We start from the raw sequence: 16728 nt of genomic DNA, 5'->3' as shown, positions 1-16728 counted from the left end.
TTTATTTCCTTCTAAATTCATCATCAAAACATTTGACCCTCCTTGATTGAAGCTGAGTGACAAAATTAAAGCCAAAAATTTCCTTTCAAGAGAAGAAAACTATTCAGTCTAAGTTATGTAACATGTTGGTCGTGTTTCTGCACATGTATTTCGTTTTGTGTTCATGTCACGAGTCATGTTGCATGTTTCTTGTTGCTCCATTTGCTTATGATAGTAATTTTGTATGAAAATTCTGAAGACTTTCTATAAAGAAAATAATAATAATAATAATATTAATATTATTATTATGTAGCTAACTAGAGTTTGGTACATGCATGCACCAATTAATACCAACTAGAAGGGATGCATCTTAGAAATCTTCTAACTTTTCTTTCCATTTACCTTCTCTTACACGGCGGTATATCATTATTGTATGCCCATGGATGGTCATGGTCACCATCACAATCATAGTCCAGATTATGTCATCCAATAACATTCAAATCACATACATAGTGGAAACAATGACAAATGTAGAAAACTGAGTGATTTTATGGTTATTTTACTTTTCCTAATCTTACAATATGAAATAAACTAATATTCCAATTTTATTTAGACTAAAAATGCGGACTCGTCTAATAATACAAAATAGGTACGTATAGACGACAGAAACTTAAGTTGTTACATAATCCTTTTTGTTTTTAGTAAGGGAAAAATCACATTTAAAAAAAAATCAGTAATGCAGTTAATTAATTATGAAAAGTTTTGCTGACTCGGTCAAATTTATGTTTCATAAAGAATATGCTAAATAAAATGTAACAAATACTATGGTAAAGAAATTTTAATGAAAATTTCAGTTACATAACCAAAACAAAAGGTAATAGAAAAACTACAGCTACAGTATAAAAAGCTTCGTCCTCCTAACACATGTTTAATGAAAATTGTGGAAGTAGTATATAGACTCAACACCGCTAAAGCAGACACTAATTAAACATTGTTGACTTAATCGGAACCTAATTTCAATTGAGAACGTGTCATACTAAAAAAAACAACCTTTGTGCAAAATCAGTTTCTTTACATTTCTATAGTCAGCTGTATTGTAGGGCTGGACGTCCCTACATACTAAGGAAGAGATGAATGGCCTAACTTAGTAGATTCTCTTGACTAAACCAAAATAAGTTAAAGATTCTATACGGATTATTTGTTAACTTAAACATCGAAGTGTCTTTGCCAGATATTTATGATCGGTTGGAGCGGAGACAAAGACAGAGTGAAGATACAGTTATTATATAGTATCGGAGAAGAAATTGTGAAGATGTTTAAAGTTACTTAACCCTATACCTGAAACCGTATGAAATATTAGTGTTTGAAACTTCTTTTTAGATATTTTAGAATGTTTCTGTATAGATTGTGTAGGACCGAGAGACTAACCCATCTAACGTGACTTTCCTATTTTCCAATGCCTGAGTCGCCTACTCCGCTCGGTTGTACTCTTGATTAGGGAAAGATACATGCAAAAGGCACTTCGATGCTCAAGTTAGGAACGGTTTAGTGAATTATTTATCACAATTGAATATTTTGGATCTAGTAGAACTTACCTGCCTTTTGGCCATGTCCTCATATTTATAAGTGTTTCATGATCTTAAACTAGCACAGCTCCAATAAAATAAACACAGACTTACCTTTAGATTCGTTTAGTTACAAATTAACGACTTATCAATATCTTTAATTAGATATCTTTGATTATTTTACCGTCTAGATTATTGTCCCAATAATAACTTAAACGCTGACCCAATTATGATCCAACATTGTTGATGTTGCAGATAAATCGATCGATCATTGTTGATGTAGCGAATGGACCGATCTGTCGTAGCAGATGGACCGTTTTTTATCTATACTATATATCATACATAAATCATTCTCCGTTTGGTCTATATTATATACCAAAGGAATATTAAAAGATAGACCGCAACCTCAGCAGCAAGTAATACAATTTCTTAGTCAAACACGCATTTCCATTTTGAAAATTCTACCATATGTTTGCTTACAATAAATATTTTCTGTTAAAACCCTATAAATACCTCGCAAAAGCTCCACCAAGATTCATCAAATAAAATGGAGTTGTGGAAGATTTCATTTGGGGTGTTGTGTGTGTTAGGGTTTGTGAGTGTGGCTGATGTAGCCTACGCTCAAGACTCACAAGCCGACTACTTGAACGAACACAACGCTGCAAGGTCAGATGTTGGTGTTGCAAACATTGTTTGGGACGATACAGTTGCTGCTTTCGCACAAAACTACGCAAATCAACGCATAGGTGACTGCAATCTGATACACTCTGGTGGTGATGGGAAATATGGGGAGAATCTTGCAGGAAGCAGCGGTGACCTAAGTGGGAAGGATGCTGTGAAAATGTGGGTGGATGAGAAATCAAATTATGACTACAATTCCAACTCTTGTGTTGGTGGAGAATGCGGACACTACACTCAGGTTGTTTGGAGGAACTCTGTACGCGTTGGATGTGCGAAAGTAAGATGCAACAATGGAGGCACTTTCATCGGTTGCAACTATGATCCTCCTGGCAACTATGTCGATCAAAGACCCTATTAATCATTTACTTCTCTGAATGTACCAGCTACCACTTTCCACTGCTTCTATATTTCCAATAAATCACTATAACATGCAAGTACTTCATCCTGCATGAATTTAGGTCTCCACCTTAGTAAATTCATGTAGTAATAACTTGTGTCGAAATTATAATAAAATGTTGTTTCTCCTACTACTTTATAACTTTTGATGACTGTGTGCTTCCGTAGTTGATTTTAGAAAAAAATAAATAAAAATCTTTGATACCATTTGATAGTAAAAGTAAAATGGTCAAAATAAATAAATTTTTGTATTTACAAAGAACGTGAAAAATATTTATATTTAGATCGTAATAATAAATATACAAAAGTTTCAATAATATATATATGTTCTACATTATAAATATAAAGGGGAAATACGCATAGTATTATTATAATTATAAAGGGGAAATTTCAAACATCCACAGCATTTTGAGAAGAGGAGAGATAAAACAGTAGAAAAAAAAGGTTATAAATACAATTTGACGCGAAGAAAAAATGGTAAAAAAGATATATGTTTATTTATAATTTACCTTTTACAATCTTGTAGACGTGTAGCTTTCTGCTTACTAGCTAGGTGTTTTTAAAACAAAATAAAAATATATGTGGTGCTCAATTATGTGGTTCCACTATAATTGTCTTTGCTTATTTTTGTGCTTTTTTATTTAAATTGAATTATTATTATTTATTATTATAATTATATAGAGTACAAGTTTGGTAGACGTCATCTGCACCACGTCAGCAAGCTATCTAGTTTTGTAACATCACGATGCTATGATTTTGAAAATTATAAAGGACACTAATTAAAAGCATTATCATAACTTTTTTTAAGAACTTTTTTACAATAGGACACAAGTCACCATGTATACGTTATAAAAGAGTTGTAAAAGAAAAATATCAATATCCAATGTAGAAAATCAAATACACCTATTTTTGTTGCAATATTGTTGTACCTACTTGGCTTATTAATAAATTCTATTCTTAAATATTTTTACCTCAGTATAGCACTTAAAAATTATTGTGCTGTATTTATACTCTTTCAATCACAACTACAAAATAATTCCTATACTACCTGCTTCAAAACACATCTCCCAACATACACATTCTCATAACTTTCAATCTTCTACTTTCTATACAATAAACACATAAAAATCATTACCTAATTATACACTGTTGATAATAACACCAACGTTGTTCTAAGAATTTACGATTTTCTTAATAGCATTTGTAATATCTAGATATTTCTGCTCGACTGAAACACAGTCTAATAGACTTTGAATGCGCATCCATTGACCAAGAATTTCATTTTAATTTATCTTTCCTGGTGAATTCCTTAAATAATAATAATAAAAAAATCCGATCTCATTTTTATTTTAATGTTTCTGTCAAAATTTTATTTTTTAATTATGGGCTAACGAAGAAAGATGTTCATAAACTATGAATCCGGTTATAAAATGAACAATATATTAAATATAATAATAAATTCTGACAATAATATCTTAACAAATTTAAGATTGAAAGAAACATAATCCATCTTATTCAAGCCAATGACAGGACGGCTTTCGAACTGTTTCTCTTTAATAAGACGATAAGGGATTTCATTATTTTATATTTATTTTTAAAGAAAAAAAAATTTACTTTCATTGGATTATACGTATATCGTATTCATGTTCGTAATATATTTTTTTATTATTTCGATATTAATTAATTAATTTTTATAAAAATAAGAATGACGATAAAAAAAATATGACATCACAAAATATTTAGTATTACAATAATATATTATTATCAAATATTTATAATTATATACATATGAAATTAAAGTACCAACTAAAATTTTATAAAAACTAAAATATGTATTAACTTTACAAACAAAACAAAGTTAATAAAATTAAAAAATATTTTTAAATAATTATAAAAAAACAAAAGTATTTTAAATGTTTATTATTTTGTTTCTCAAAATTCTAATAAAATATATTTTTATACGCTAATAAAAATTATAATACAACATTCCAACAAAATCACATAAAAGATAAAAATAAATTAATAATAGTTAAAATTTAGCATAGATTTTAATATTTCGAAAATCGATATATCTTAAACGTGCCAAAAGGAAGTTGTGACAATAGAGACACTTCGTCACTTGCAATTATTCTTTTCCCCGACAACTATATTGACGAAAGACTCTACTAACTTCCCCCATCGTAGCTGCTGCAGCAATCATGCATTTCATATCTATTACACAGTAAGACTATAATGTATAGCATCACTATTATTTAAATAAATTTTCATTATCTTATGTCTTTAATCCTAGCATAATATACATTTGAGTTTGTAACTCACGTAATTAATAATGCTTGTCTTGAGTGTTGTGGGTATTTGATTTCTTTCGTTTGCTTGTGTTTTTTCTTTAATTTCTTCTCTTTGAATTTAATTAATGGCATGGTATATTTGGAGAAATATATTAATGAAATGATTAAAATTTATGTCACTACTTTTATCCAACTAAAGTAGTAGTTTCCAAAAACTAAAATAGTAGTTTCCAAAAAAAAACTGAAATTTTAGAATTGATATTTTGTGAAAAAACTAATATGTTATTCCAAAATATTAGTTATTCACATGCCATTCTACTAATGTTAATAGATGAAAAAACTAATATGTTATGCCATTCTTCCGCTTAGGGATATCAATAAGTATACAGATTATGTGATCCGTATCGTAAAAGAAGTGTAAGATATGTTAATTATTTTGGTTCGCTCATTCGCTTATCTAGTATGGTTCGTTGTCCACATGGGCTAAGACAGGGTGAGGGAGACTGCTATGTATAATCCTTTTCTGTGAATTTTTCTTCAAATATATCTATAAATTATGATTATGATGTTTCACTTACATCAAAAAATCTTTAATCAGTTCTTAGTTCTATTCGATAACTTAAAATTTAGTTTTCATTGTTTAGTTATATATATTTAGTATGAAATTTCTAGTAAGCTTGTAGTTACAAAATTAGAAATTTTAAATTATAAATATTACATATTTTAAGAAATAAGTTTATAAAATTTATTATTTCTACAAATTTAATTCAATAAAAAAAATATTATTAAAATTTTTTATTTAATTATTTTACATACTATATCTGAAAGCAAATTATAAAATAAATAATTTTTTTTGTAGGTCGATCTACGAATTAAACATCACGCAGAACTAATCAAAGAAATTAACTTGTGTTTCTTATGCGGGACAGCATGCTTACTTTTCTACCATAGGACGGATCAAATATAGGGTAAACATCTTATTTTATAATTTTTATGAAACTTAAATAAATGTTTTTTTTCAACTAAAATACTAGTTATTTCTAAAATTAATAATTTAAAATTATCGAATTCTGTAAAAAAAAAAAATCTCCTTCTGCTACATCCCCTAAGTTTTCTAAAATTATACCTTTTATTTATTTTATCTTCTCCTGAAGTCTTCCTATATATATCTTAATTATGTCTTCCCATTGTTATATAAAGATTAATTATATATACCATATCACCATACGTTAAATATTGATTTGTCTCATAATGTACTTTGTTTTTCCTCATTGAATTTTCTCACCAAATTATTCATTGAAACATTAAATAGTGCACTCTTCATATTCAATTCAATTTTTGTAACATGCTTACGACAGTTTGATTTATTGAAAGAGTAATAAAATTACACTAATTTGTATATATGATCAAATATAAAAATTTATTCCATTCACGTACAAGATTAAACTTCTAATAAAAATTATTTGATATTCTCTTGTATTAGAAAATGTGAGGAAATTAATTTTTGGTGGAATAAAAAAGCAGGCAAATTGATTCTGCATGCGCATATCCATTGACCAAGAAAAAAGAGAGCACAAAAATGATGTTGCACAGACGAGCGATGCTTTCTCCATCACTCCATATTCTCTCAACACTTCCCCAATTTTTTTTTAAATTTCAAATTTATCCTTTTTACTTTTTATTTTTATCAATTTTACTTTTTATTTTTTAAAACCCTAATCTCAATTCTCTCTCACTTACACGTTTCCTTTCACTCTCAACATCAAGCCCCCACCCCACCTCTACTATCACTTTCTCTCTTTCAATTAATTTCTATTTCCGTTAACACAACATTTTTCATTTCATTTCAAATTCCGCGAGATTCACCGAACACCTAGTGATCATCGAAAAGAAGTTCAGCTTCTGCGGCCTAAACGATGATTCAGAGTTTCAAGTTTAAGCATAGATTTTCAAGTTTGGTTATTTAAAGACAAGGAAGTGGAGAAGACATTTTTAGCAGATAATATTATGAATTATGATACTTCAAAACTAATCAGAAGTTATAAATGTTTTAAATTTATACCATGCAGAGAAAGTGAAAATTAAGAGAAAGAGAGAAAGTGATAGTGGGAAGTGGAGGCTTGCTACTGAGAGTGAAAATGAAAGTGAAAGTGAGAGGAGATTCAGATTAGGGTTATAGAAAATAAAAAGTAAAATTGGTAAAAGTAAAAAGGATAAATTTATAATTTAAAAAAATTTGGAAAGGTGTAGGGAGGAGATGGGGTGGTGGAGGGAGCATCACTATGCACAGATTAACTTTGATTTCCTGCTAAATTCATCATCAAAACATTTGACCCGCCTTGATTGAAGCTGAGTGACAAAATTAAAGCCAAAATTTTCCTTTTAAGAGAAGAAACTTATTCCGTCTAAGTTATGTAACATGTTGGTCGTGTTTATGCACACGAGTCATCTTTGCATGTTTCTTTGTTGCTCCAATTGCTTATGGTAGTAATTTTGTATGAAAATTCTAAAGACTTTCGATAAAGAAAATAGTAATAATAATAATAATAATAATATGTGGCTAACTAGAGTTTGGTACATGCATGCACTAATTACCAACTAGAAGGGATGCATCTTAGAAATCTTCTAACTTTTCTTTCCATTTACCTTCTTTTACACGGCGGTATATCATTATTGTATGTCCATGGTCATGGTCACCACCACACACATCATAGTCCAGATTATGTCATCCAATCACATTCAAATCCCATACATAGTGCAAACAATGACAAATGTAGAAAACTGAGTGATTTTTTATGCTTATTTTACTTTTCCTAATCTTATAATATGAAATAAACTAATATTCCAATTTTATTTAGACGAAAAATGCGGACTCGTCTAATAATAGGTACGTATAGACGACAAAAACTTAAGATTTAGATAATCTTTTTTGTTTTTAGTAAGGGAAAAATCACATTTTAAAAAAAAAATGGTAATGCAGTTAAATAATTATGAAAAGTTTTGCTCGGTCAAATTTATGTCTCATAAAAAATATGCTATATAAAATGTAATAAATACTCTGATAAAGAAATTTTAATGAAAATTTTAGTTACATATAGCCACAACAAAAGGTAATAGAAAAACTACATACAAAATACAAAGCTTCGTCCTCCTAACGCATGTTTAATGAAAGTTGTGGAAGTAGTATATAGACTCAACACCACTAAAGCATACACTAATTAAACATTGTTGACTTAATCGGAACCTAATTTCAATTGAGAACGTGTCATACTAAAAAACAACCTTCGTGCGAAATCAGCTTCTTTACATTTCTATCCTCAGCTTCTTTGTGAAATATTAGTGTTTGAAACTTCTTTTTGGATATTTTGGAACATCCAAAATTTTCCAATTAACATATTTAAAAGATAGACCGCAACCTCAGCAGCAAGTAATACTACGGTTTCTTAGTCAAGCACGCATTTCCATTTTGAAAATTCTACCATATATATGTTTGCTTACACAAAATATTGTCGGTTAAAACCCTATAAATACCTGACAAGAGCTCCAACCAGATTCATCAAATAAAATGGAGTTGTGGAAGATTTCATTTGGGATGTTGTGTGTGTTAGGGTTTGTGAGTGTGGCTGATGTAGCCTACGCTCAAAACTCACAAGCTGACTACTTGAACGAACACAACGCTGCAAGGTCACGGGTTGGTGTTGCAAACATTGTTTGGGACAGCACAGTTGCTGCTTTCGCACAAAACTACGCCAATCAACGCAGAGGTGACTGTAAACTGATCCACTCTGGTGGTGGTGGGAAATATGGGGAGAATCTTGCAGGAAGCAGCGGTGACCTAAGTGGGAAGGATGCTGTGAAATTGTGGGTGAATGAGAAATCAAAGTATGATTACAATTCCAACTCTTGTGTTGGTGGAGAGTGCAGACACTACACTCAGGTTGTTTGGAGGAACTCCGTACGCGTTGGATGTGCTAAAGTAAGATGCAACAATGGAGGCACTTTCATCGGTTGCAACTATGATCCCCCTGGCAACTATGTTGGTAGAAGACCCTATTAATCATTTACTTCTCTAAATGTACCGGCTACCACTTTCCACTGCTTCTATATTTCCAATAAATCACTATAGCATGCAAGTTCTGCATCCTGCATGAATTTAGGTCTCCACCTTAGTAAATTCATGTAGTAACTTGTGTTGAAATTATAATAAAATGTTGTTTACTTTATAACTTTTAATCACTGTGTGTCTATAGTTGATTTTAGAAAGAAAAAAAAAATCTTCGATACCATTTGATAGTAAAAGTAAAATGGTCAAAATAAATATTTTTTTGTATTTATAAAGAAAGTGAAAAAGATTTATATTTAGATAATAATAATAAATATACAAAAAGTTTCAATAATATATATATGTTCTACATTATATGGTGATTTTATAAAATTAAAGTGTTATTAAAATATTCTGGTCCTAAATATTATTCCATCTCTTTGAACCAATTATTAAGATGTTGTAGGTAAATCTAAGACTGTCAATTGGAATAAGCAATACACTCTCTGATCCAATATCTCTTTTTGTGTTGAAAGCCCATAAGTTTCATGTTCTTCTTCATTTATAATCAATATAAAATAGGATAATATATGTTAATATATATTCCTTTACAAAATTTTAACACGGCATACTATCATTTTTTATTAAATTTAGAAAATATCAAAAAAAAATAATGAACCAATAAAAAAGTAATAAATATACTATATCAAACTATTATTAAAAAATCTATGTTAAAATATATTTTTTCAATATAAAATATGGAGATTTATTATTTGTTACAAGTCCTTCGTATACACAGTGAAAATAAAAATACTAGATATAAAAATAAAACTAAAGGAATCTTAGCTTTAGTCTTTTTTGAGGTGTACAAATTAATGGAATATCATAGACTTTAGATATATAGACAAGAATATGAATTTTGATAACTTTTTATAATAATTTTTTGACAATTGATTATGTATCATTATTTTATTTATTTTGTTTAAATTAAAAAAAATATTTGAAATGAACCAATCATATACTATTACATGAATTCACAAGATTGGTAGAATGTGGAATTAGATTGAGGAAGAAGTGTCAATAGACCATGAATTTGCTCTTGAGAAAGTCCTAGAGTTGAGGAATGTGACTGTGTCGGAGAATTATTATAAGAAGGAACTACTGTAGAAGAATCTGTTGTAACATTGTGAACTCTTTTGGATTTGAGATCAGGTGGTAATCCATGTATTAGAAAGCAAGTATCAATGGTGTGGTTTGTCCTGCCACAGTGAGTGCATTGTCGAGGTGCACCAAACCTTCCCCTTGAGGAACAAGTCTGAGAACCTTGATAACGAGCCTGAGAACCTTGATATGAAGATCTTCCCCAGCCATAATCATTGGCAGGATAGGGTTTACCTCTGCCATTGAAGGTAGAAAAAGAAGGTTTAGATTGAGAAACTTTTGACGCCATGACTGGAGGTTGAGAAAGAATTCCTGATTGTAATTGTCGCTCATGTTGAATTATCATCGAAAAAATTTTGGGTAAAGAAGACAAGGGATCCATGAGAAGGATCTGAGAGCGAACAACAGAGTAATTATCATTCAAGCCTCTGAGAAAACAAAGAACACAATCATTTTCACCATATTCCTTCATTGTCTTAGAAACAACACAACAAAGAAGCAGAAGATTGGCATTTAGGAATAGGGAGAAAATTGCAAAGTTCATCCCAGAAAATCTTTATTTTAGTGTAATATACAGTAACACTTAGGTCAGATTGATGCATTGAATAAAGATATTGATGCAATTGTGAAATTCGAACAGAATCACCTTGGGAGAAACGATCTTTGAGATCCTGTGCCGCAGCGGCAGAGTCAATCCAAGAAATCCAAACTGTGAAGGCTCTATTGAATGCAAAGTTCAAGATTAAAGACTTAGGCCAACTCAAGTATTTTCTGGGCTTAGAAATTGCAAGATCTCAACAGGGCATTAATTTGTCACAAAGGAAGTATGCTCTAGAGTTACTAGAAGATGTAGGATTGTTGGGATGTTAACCTGTTTCTACTCCCATGCAGCCAGGCACAAAATTTTCCAAAACAGAAGGGAAACCCTATTCAGATGTGCAGGCCTATAGAAGACTTCTTGGCAGGTTACTATATCTAACCAACACAAGACCATATTTATGTTTGGCTGTTAGTACTCTCAGTCAATTTCTTTTCAATCCTTTAGAAGATCACTATACAGCAGCAATAAGAATCCTGAGATATATCAAGAACAATCCAGGACAAGGATTATTCTTTCCCTCCAACACAGAACATGCTCTCAAGGCTTTTAGTGATTCTGATTGGGCTGCTTGCCCTGACACTATAAGGTTTGTTACTGGTTTTAATGTGTTCTATGGTGCATCATTAATCAGTTGGAAATCCAAGAAGCAAGGTATTATATCTAGATCATCAACCGAAGCAAAATATAGAGCTTTATCTTCCACAACATGTGAAATTCAATGGCTTCTGTATTTGCTCCATGATTTGAAACAACGTCTACCACAACCAGTTCCTCTGTTTTGTGACAATCAATCTGCTATACAAATTGCACAGAATCCAACCATGCATGAAAGGACAAAGCATATTGAAATTGATTGTCATCTCATAAGAAATAAAGTTCAAGCTGGTGTAATTAAGCTCATGTCCATTCCTACCTCAGCATAACTTCTTGCAGACATTCATATTAAAGCTTTTGCATTCAGCACAATTTCAATCTTTATTGTCCAAGCTGAGTATTAAGGATATATATGCTGCAACTTGAGAGAATATTGGATTTAATTTATTTTCGGTTTATATATGTGCATTTATGTTCATATATTTATATTTATATTTCGTTTATATATTATTTTAAACAATTATATATATGTAAAATAAGAAATATAATTCATATCTTTTTTATCAATAATATAAAGGGAAAATTTCAAAGATCCACGACATTTTGAGATGAGGAGAGATAAAACAGTAAAAAAAATATATATAAATACAATGTGATGCTATGAAAAAAAGTAAAAAAATATGTCTATTTGTAATTTACCTTTTACAACCGTGTAGACTTGTAGCTTTCTGCCTACTAGGTGTTTTTAAAAACAAAATAAACATTTCTTGTGGTGCTTACGTGGTTCCACTATAACTGAGAAATGTCTTTGCTTATTTTTGTCCATTTTTATTTAAATTGAAATAATAATAAGAATATTATTATTATATAGAGAAACATAATAATATCTTATAAAATGAACAATATCTTAAATATAATAATAAATTCTAAAACAATATCATATCAAATTTAAGATTGAAAGAAACATAAGCCACTTATTGAGGCAGTGACGAGGCGGCTTCTGTTTAATAAGACGAAAATGAATTTCATTATTTTATATTTACTTTTAAAGAAAAAAATTATTTTTTATCTTTATTGGATTATACGTGTATATCGTATCCATATCCATGTTCGTAATATATCTTCTATCGTTTTACTTAATTAAATTTTATAAAAAAAATAAAAATCACGATAAAAAAATATGAATTACAAAATATTTAATATTAAAAAAATGTATTATTATTTTTTGATATCAAATATTTTAAAAATAATTATAATTATAATTATATAACTTCTAAATTAAAATATCAAATAAATTTCAGAAGAACCAAAACATATATTAACTTACTGAAAAACAAATTGATAAAAATTAAAAAATATTTTTAAAACATTATAAAAAACAAATATTGAAATTTAGAAATATTTTAAATGTTTCTTACTTTATTTTTCAGAATTCTAATGAAATATTTTTTTATACGCTAATAAAAATTATATTACAACATTTCAATAAAATTATAAGAAAAACAAAAAAAATTGATAATAATTACAATTAGTATAGAATATGATTTTTCAAACTTTAATTTATATTAGATAATAATAAATACAATATCATTAAATTATTATATTATAATAAATAAAAATGTCTTTTTATAACTATGGTAAAAACTTATGATAATGAGTTAAAGAAAATAATTATATGAAAATAGTCATCAAAATAATATTTTATATGATAAAAATAAATAAATAAAAATATTAAAATAAGTACAAAAATATATACCTCAAAAATAATTTGATATATTATTCAATGAAATTGCATAAATAAAAATAAAAATAAAAATTTAAAGATATGATAAGATGAATTTTTTTTTAACAAACTGATTGCATTATTGAGACACTATAAAAACAGTTTCGTTAAAACAAAAATTCTTCAAATGAGATAAAAAATTAAGGATCAAATAGAATAATATGTTTTTTATATTATCTACTAAATGAAATATTTATGTTAAGTACTTGAAATTAATAGTCAAATATTTTTATGTGAAAAAAATAAATAAAAGTATTAAAAAATATATAGATATTCAATTAAAACATAAAAATTATTTGATTGACTGGAATATAAATGTACAAAATTTATAATAAAATGAAAAATATCCTTAGAGATGTGAGTGAATTTTATGTATAAAATAAGTCAAATAATTAGAAAAAAAAAATTGTGTAGCTAAAGAAAAATAAGTCAGATAGATATATACTTACTCATGTCTAATTGTAAAAAAATAAAGTATTACTAATACTAATACTTAATCAACACCAGACCATATCCCATATCTAATCAATATAAAAATTCTTCATGGAGATTCAATTCCTGAAAGACGAGTTTATTTATAAAATAATCATAAAAAAATAATTTTTTAAATTTGTAAAAATAAAAAAGAGAAATGAAAAATATATCAAGTAAAAAAAAAATTGAATGTCAAAATACAATTTTTTTTTTATATTTATCATCGTGCTGTTCAGTGAATTTTGTTTAAATCAAAATGAATTAGTGTACATATCGGATTATTACAGCTTGTCTAGAAACATCAACTAGTTATTGTCCGGTGTTTTCCTTCAAATTATCTACAAATTGTTTTACTTATACATAAAAATTTGAAAACTTGAAATTAAATCATTGTTTAAAATGAAATCCCAAATAATAAATTAGTTTTAAAATATAATCAAAGTAAAATTATATTATAAAATATTAATTAAAATAAATCAAGTTTTTTAAAAATAAATTTAAATAAAATTATAATTTTTTAATGTTTAGTTATATAGATTTAAATAAAATTAAAAATATATAAACTCAAATTATAACTTTTTCATCATTAATATTTTTCTTTAATTTTAATTTTATCACTTGATTTTAAAAAAAAATCAAATAAATGACTTTTTGTTATCACTTGATTTAGAAATTTTCAAATAACACTAGTGCAGAATTGATCTTTAACGTCACCCCATAGACGTCCGTTCACGAAAACTCCAACGTAAATAATTGACCGGTGGCATAAACGTAAATAATTGAGTAAGAAGACGTCCGTCCTAGAGGGAGCCGGACGTCTATAATATATGGACGTCCGTCCCCCTCCAGGACGGACGTTCAAGAGGCTGATGGGTTCACTACCCTGTCAGCCTCTTGAACGTCCGTCCTGGAGGGGGACGGTCGTCTATTATATATGGACGTCCGTCCCCCTCCAGGACGGACGTTCAAGAGGCTAACAGGGTAGTTGAACCCATCAGCCTCTTGAACGTCCGTCCTGGAGGGGGACGGTCGTCTATTATATATGGACGTCCGTCCCCCTCCAGGACGGACGTTCAAGAGGCTAACAGGGTAGTTGAACCCATCAGCCTCTTGAACGTCCGTCCTGGAGGGGGACGGTCGTCTATTATATGGACGTCCGTCCCCCTCCAGGACGGACGTTCAAGAGACTGACAGCGTAGTACAACCCGTCAGTCTCTTGAACGTCCGTCCTGGAGGGGGACGGACGTCCATATATAATAGACGACCGTCCCCCTCCAGGACGGACGTTCAAGAGGTTGATGGGTTCAACTACCCTGTCAGCCTCTTGAACGTCCGTCCTGAAGGGGGACGGTCGTCTATTATATATGGACGTCCGTCCCCCTCCAGGACGGACGTTCAAGAGGCTAACAGGGTAGTTGAACCCATCAGCCTCTTGAACGTCCGTCCTGGAGGGGGACGGTCGTCTATTATATATGGACGTCCGTCCCCCTCCAGGACGGACGTTCAAGAGACTGACAGCGTAGTACAACCCGTCAGTCTCTTGAACGTCCGTCCTGGAGGGGGACGGACGTCCATATATAATAGACGACCGTCCCCCTCCAGGACGGACGTTCAAGAGGCTAATGGGTTCAACTACCCTGTCAGCCTCTTGAACGTCCGTCCTGAAGGGGGACGGTCGTCTATTATATATGGACGTCCGTCCCCCTTCAGGACGGACGTTCAGGAGGCTGACAGGGTAGTTGGCTGTCAGCCCTTAAACGTCCGTTCTAGAGGGGGCCGGACGTCTACTATATTATAGACGTCCGGCCCCCGCCACAACTGACGTTCAAAAGACGTTTAAAATAAAGATACACACTCCAAAACGCGAACCCGCGAGGAGTTATGCGAACCTTTCCCTCTGCGCCTTGCATTTCCAGGTTGGTTTTTATGTGTTTTGGGTCATTTAATCTTACTTTTGTTCCGATTAAATTGTTCAGTGATGACATATCTTTCATTTGGACCGATTAAAAATTGTTTTCGGTGCATTTTGGTGCAGTTTGTTGCGTGTTCTTGGGCGGCGTTTTTTGGCCTACATTTTTAGGTCGTTTACTCCTCCATCTTCTTCCATTTTCGTTCTGAATCTGTTCTTCAGACGTGTTGCAGTGCACAAACAAACGTTCAAACCCGTAATCCTAAATAACCCTAACCCGTAATCCTAAATAACCCTAAATAAGCCGTCTAATAAAGCTCTTTCTGCAGTAGTATATAGACGTCCGAGAGGTCACAGCGGACGTCTATATAGACATCCGGCCTGACACAGCAGACGTCCATATAGACGTCCGGCCGGACACAGCGGACGTCCATATAGACGTCCGGCCTGACACAGCGGACGTCTATATAGACGTCCGGGCTGACACAACGGACGTGTACATAGACGTCACCCGCATAGACGTCCGTTGGAGGTCGGACGTTAAAAGGCCTAAAGAACGGACGTCTATGCCCCTTTCTGCACTAGTGTAAACAACTTTTTGTTATCACTTGATTCAAATAAGACCTTGATAATTCATTTAAAAAATTTAAAAATTACTTAATATTCAAATAAATGACCTTTTGTTATCATCAAATCAAGTGATTTATTCCAAAAGTCATAAATATGTTACTTTTGTGGGTATGGCCAGGGAAGACCGAGTCCACATAACTTCACATACACATATAATAGTAAGAAGTGTGAGAACATGGTCATATAATTTTTGTTAAATAAATGCCTACAAAATTTGTTGTAAGGATATTTTATTCAAATATAGTTTTATTCATATAATGAAGTGGTGGTATTTTGATACGATTTTAAAGTTAAATTTAATGAAATTATTTAGATTTTTTTTATAAAATTGTGTCAATACGACATAATTTGTCGAACTTCAAATATTTTTTTAAAATTATATTATCTTTATAATTTCAAAAGCAAATTATCTCAAATTAGTACAAAAAAAGTAGAGATGAAAAAAAAATATGTTGTGCCAGTGCTTTTAAATATGAAAAATTATATTTTGATGCCATCTTACAAACAAAATCCTATTTCACAAGTTAGTTTTATAATGTAACAATAAATATTAATATTTTAATTAAAAAAATGAAAATATATGATTAAAATATGAAAATAATAAATTTTTTTAAGGTGTCAAAAT

General features: G+C 30.4%; 2 protein-coding genes across 2 annotated transcripts; both read left to right on the top strand.

Moving 5' to 3' along the window:
• Nucleotides 1–2074: 2074 nt before the first annotated feature.
• Nucleotides 2075–2755, top strand: LOC108342448 (pathogenesis-related protein 1). Its single transcript, XM_017580228.2, has one exon. The coding sequence runs from the start codon at nucleotides 2092–2094 to the stop codon at nucleotides 2581–2583; it is 492 nt and encodes a 163-aa protein (XP_017435717.1). The 5' UTR covers nucleotides 2075–2091; the 3' UTR covers nucleotides 2584–2755.
• A 5700-nt stretch (nucleotides 2756–8455) lies between these two features.
• On the top strand, nucleotides 8456–9142 carry LOC108342391 (pathogenesis-related protein 1). The gene has a single exon (XM_017580164.2). It carries the CDS (start codon nucleotides 8475–8477, stop codon nucleotides 8964–8966), a length of 492 nt encoding a protein of 163 aa, XP_017435653.1. The 5' UTR covers nucleotides 8456–8474; the 3' UTR covers nucleotides 8967–9142.
• Nucleotides 9143–16728: the final 7586 nt, after the last annotated feature.

The sequence above is a fragment of the Vigna angularis genome, chromosome 6, assembly GCF_016808095.1.
Source record: "Vigna angularis cultivar LongXiaoDou No.4 chromosome 6, ASM1680809v1, whole genome shotgun sequence".
Taxonomy (NCBI): domain Eukaryota; kingdom Viridiplantae; phylum Streptophyta; class Magnoliopsida; order Fabales; family Fabaceae; genus Vigna; species Vigna angularis.
The sequence above is the reverse complement of the archived record's forward strand: the minus strand, read 5'-3'. Positions and strand labels throughout refer to the sequence as shown.

Bases quoted from the DNA above. Each gene is read 5' to 3' on its own strand.
- LOC108342391 (XM_017580164.2), top strand. From the start codon at position 8,475: ATGGAGTTGTGGAAGATTTCATTTGGGATGTTGTGTGTGTTAGGGTTT.
- LOC108342448 (XM_017580228.2), top strand. From the start codon at position 2,092: ATGGAGTTGTGGAAGATTTCATTTGGGGTGTTGTGTGTGTTAGGGTTT.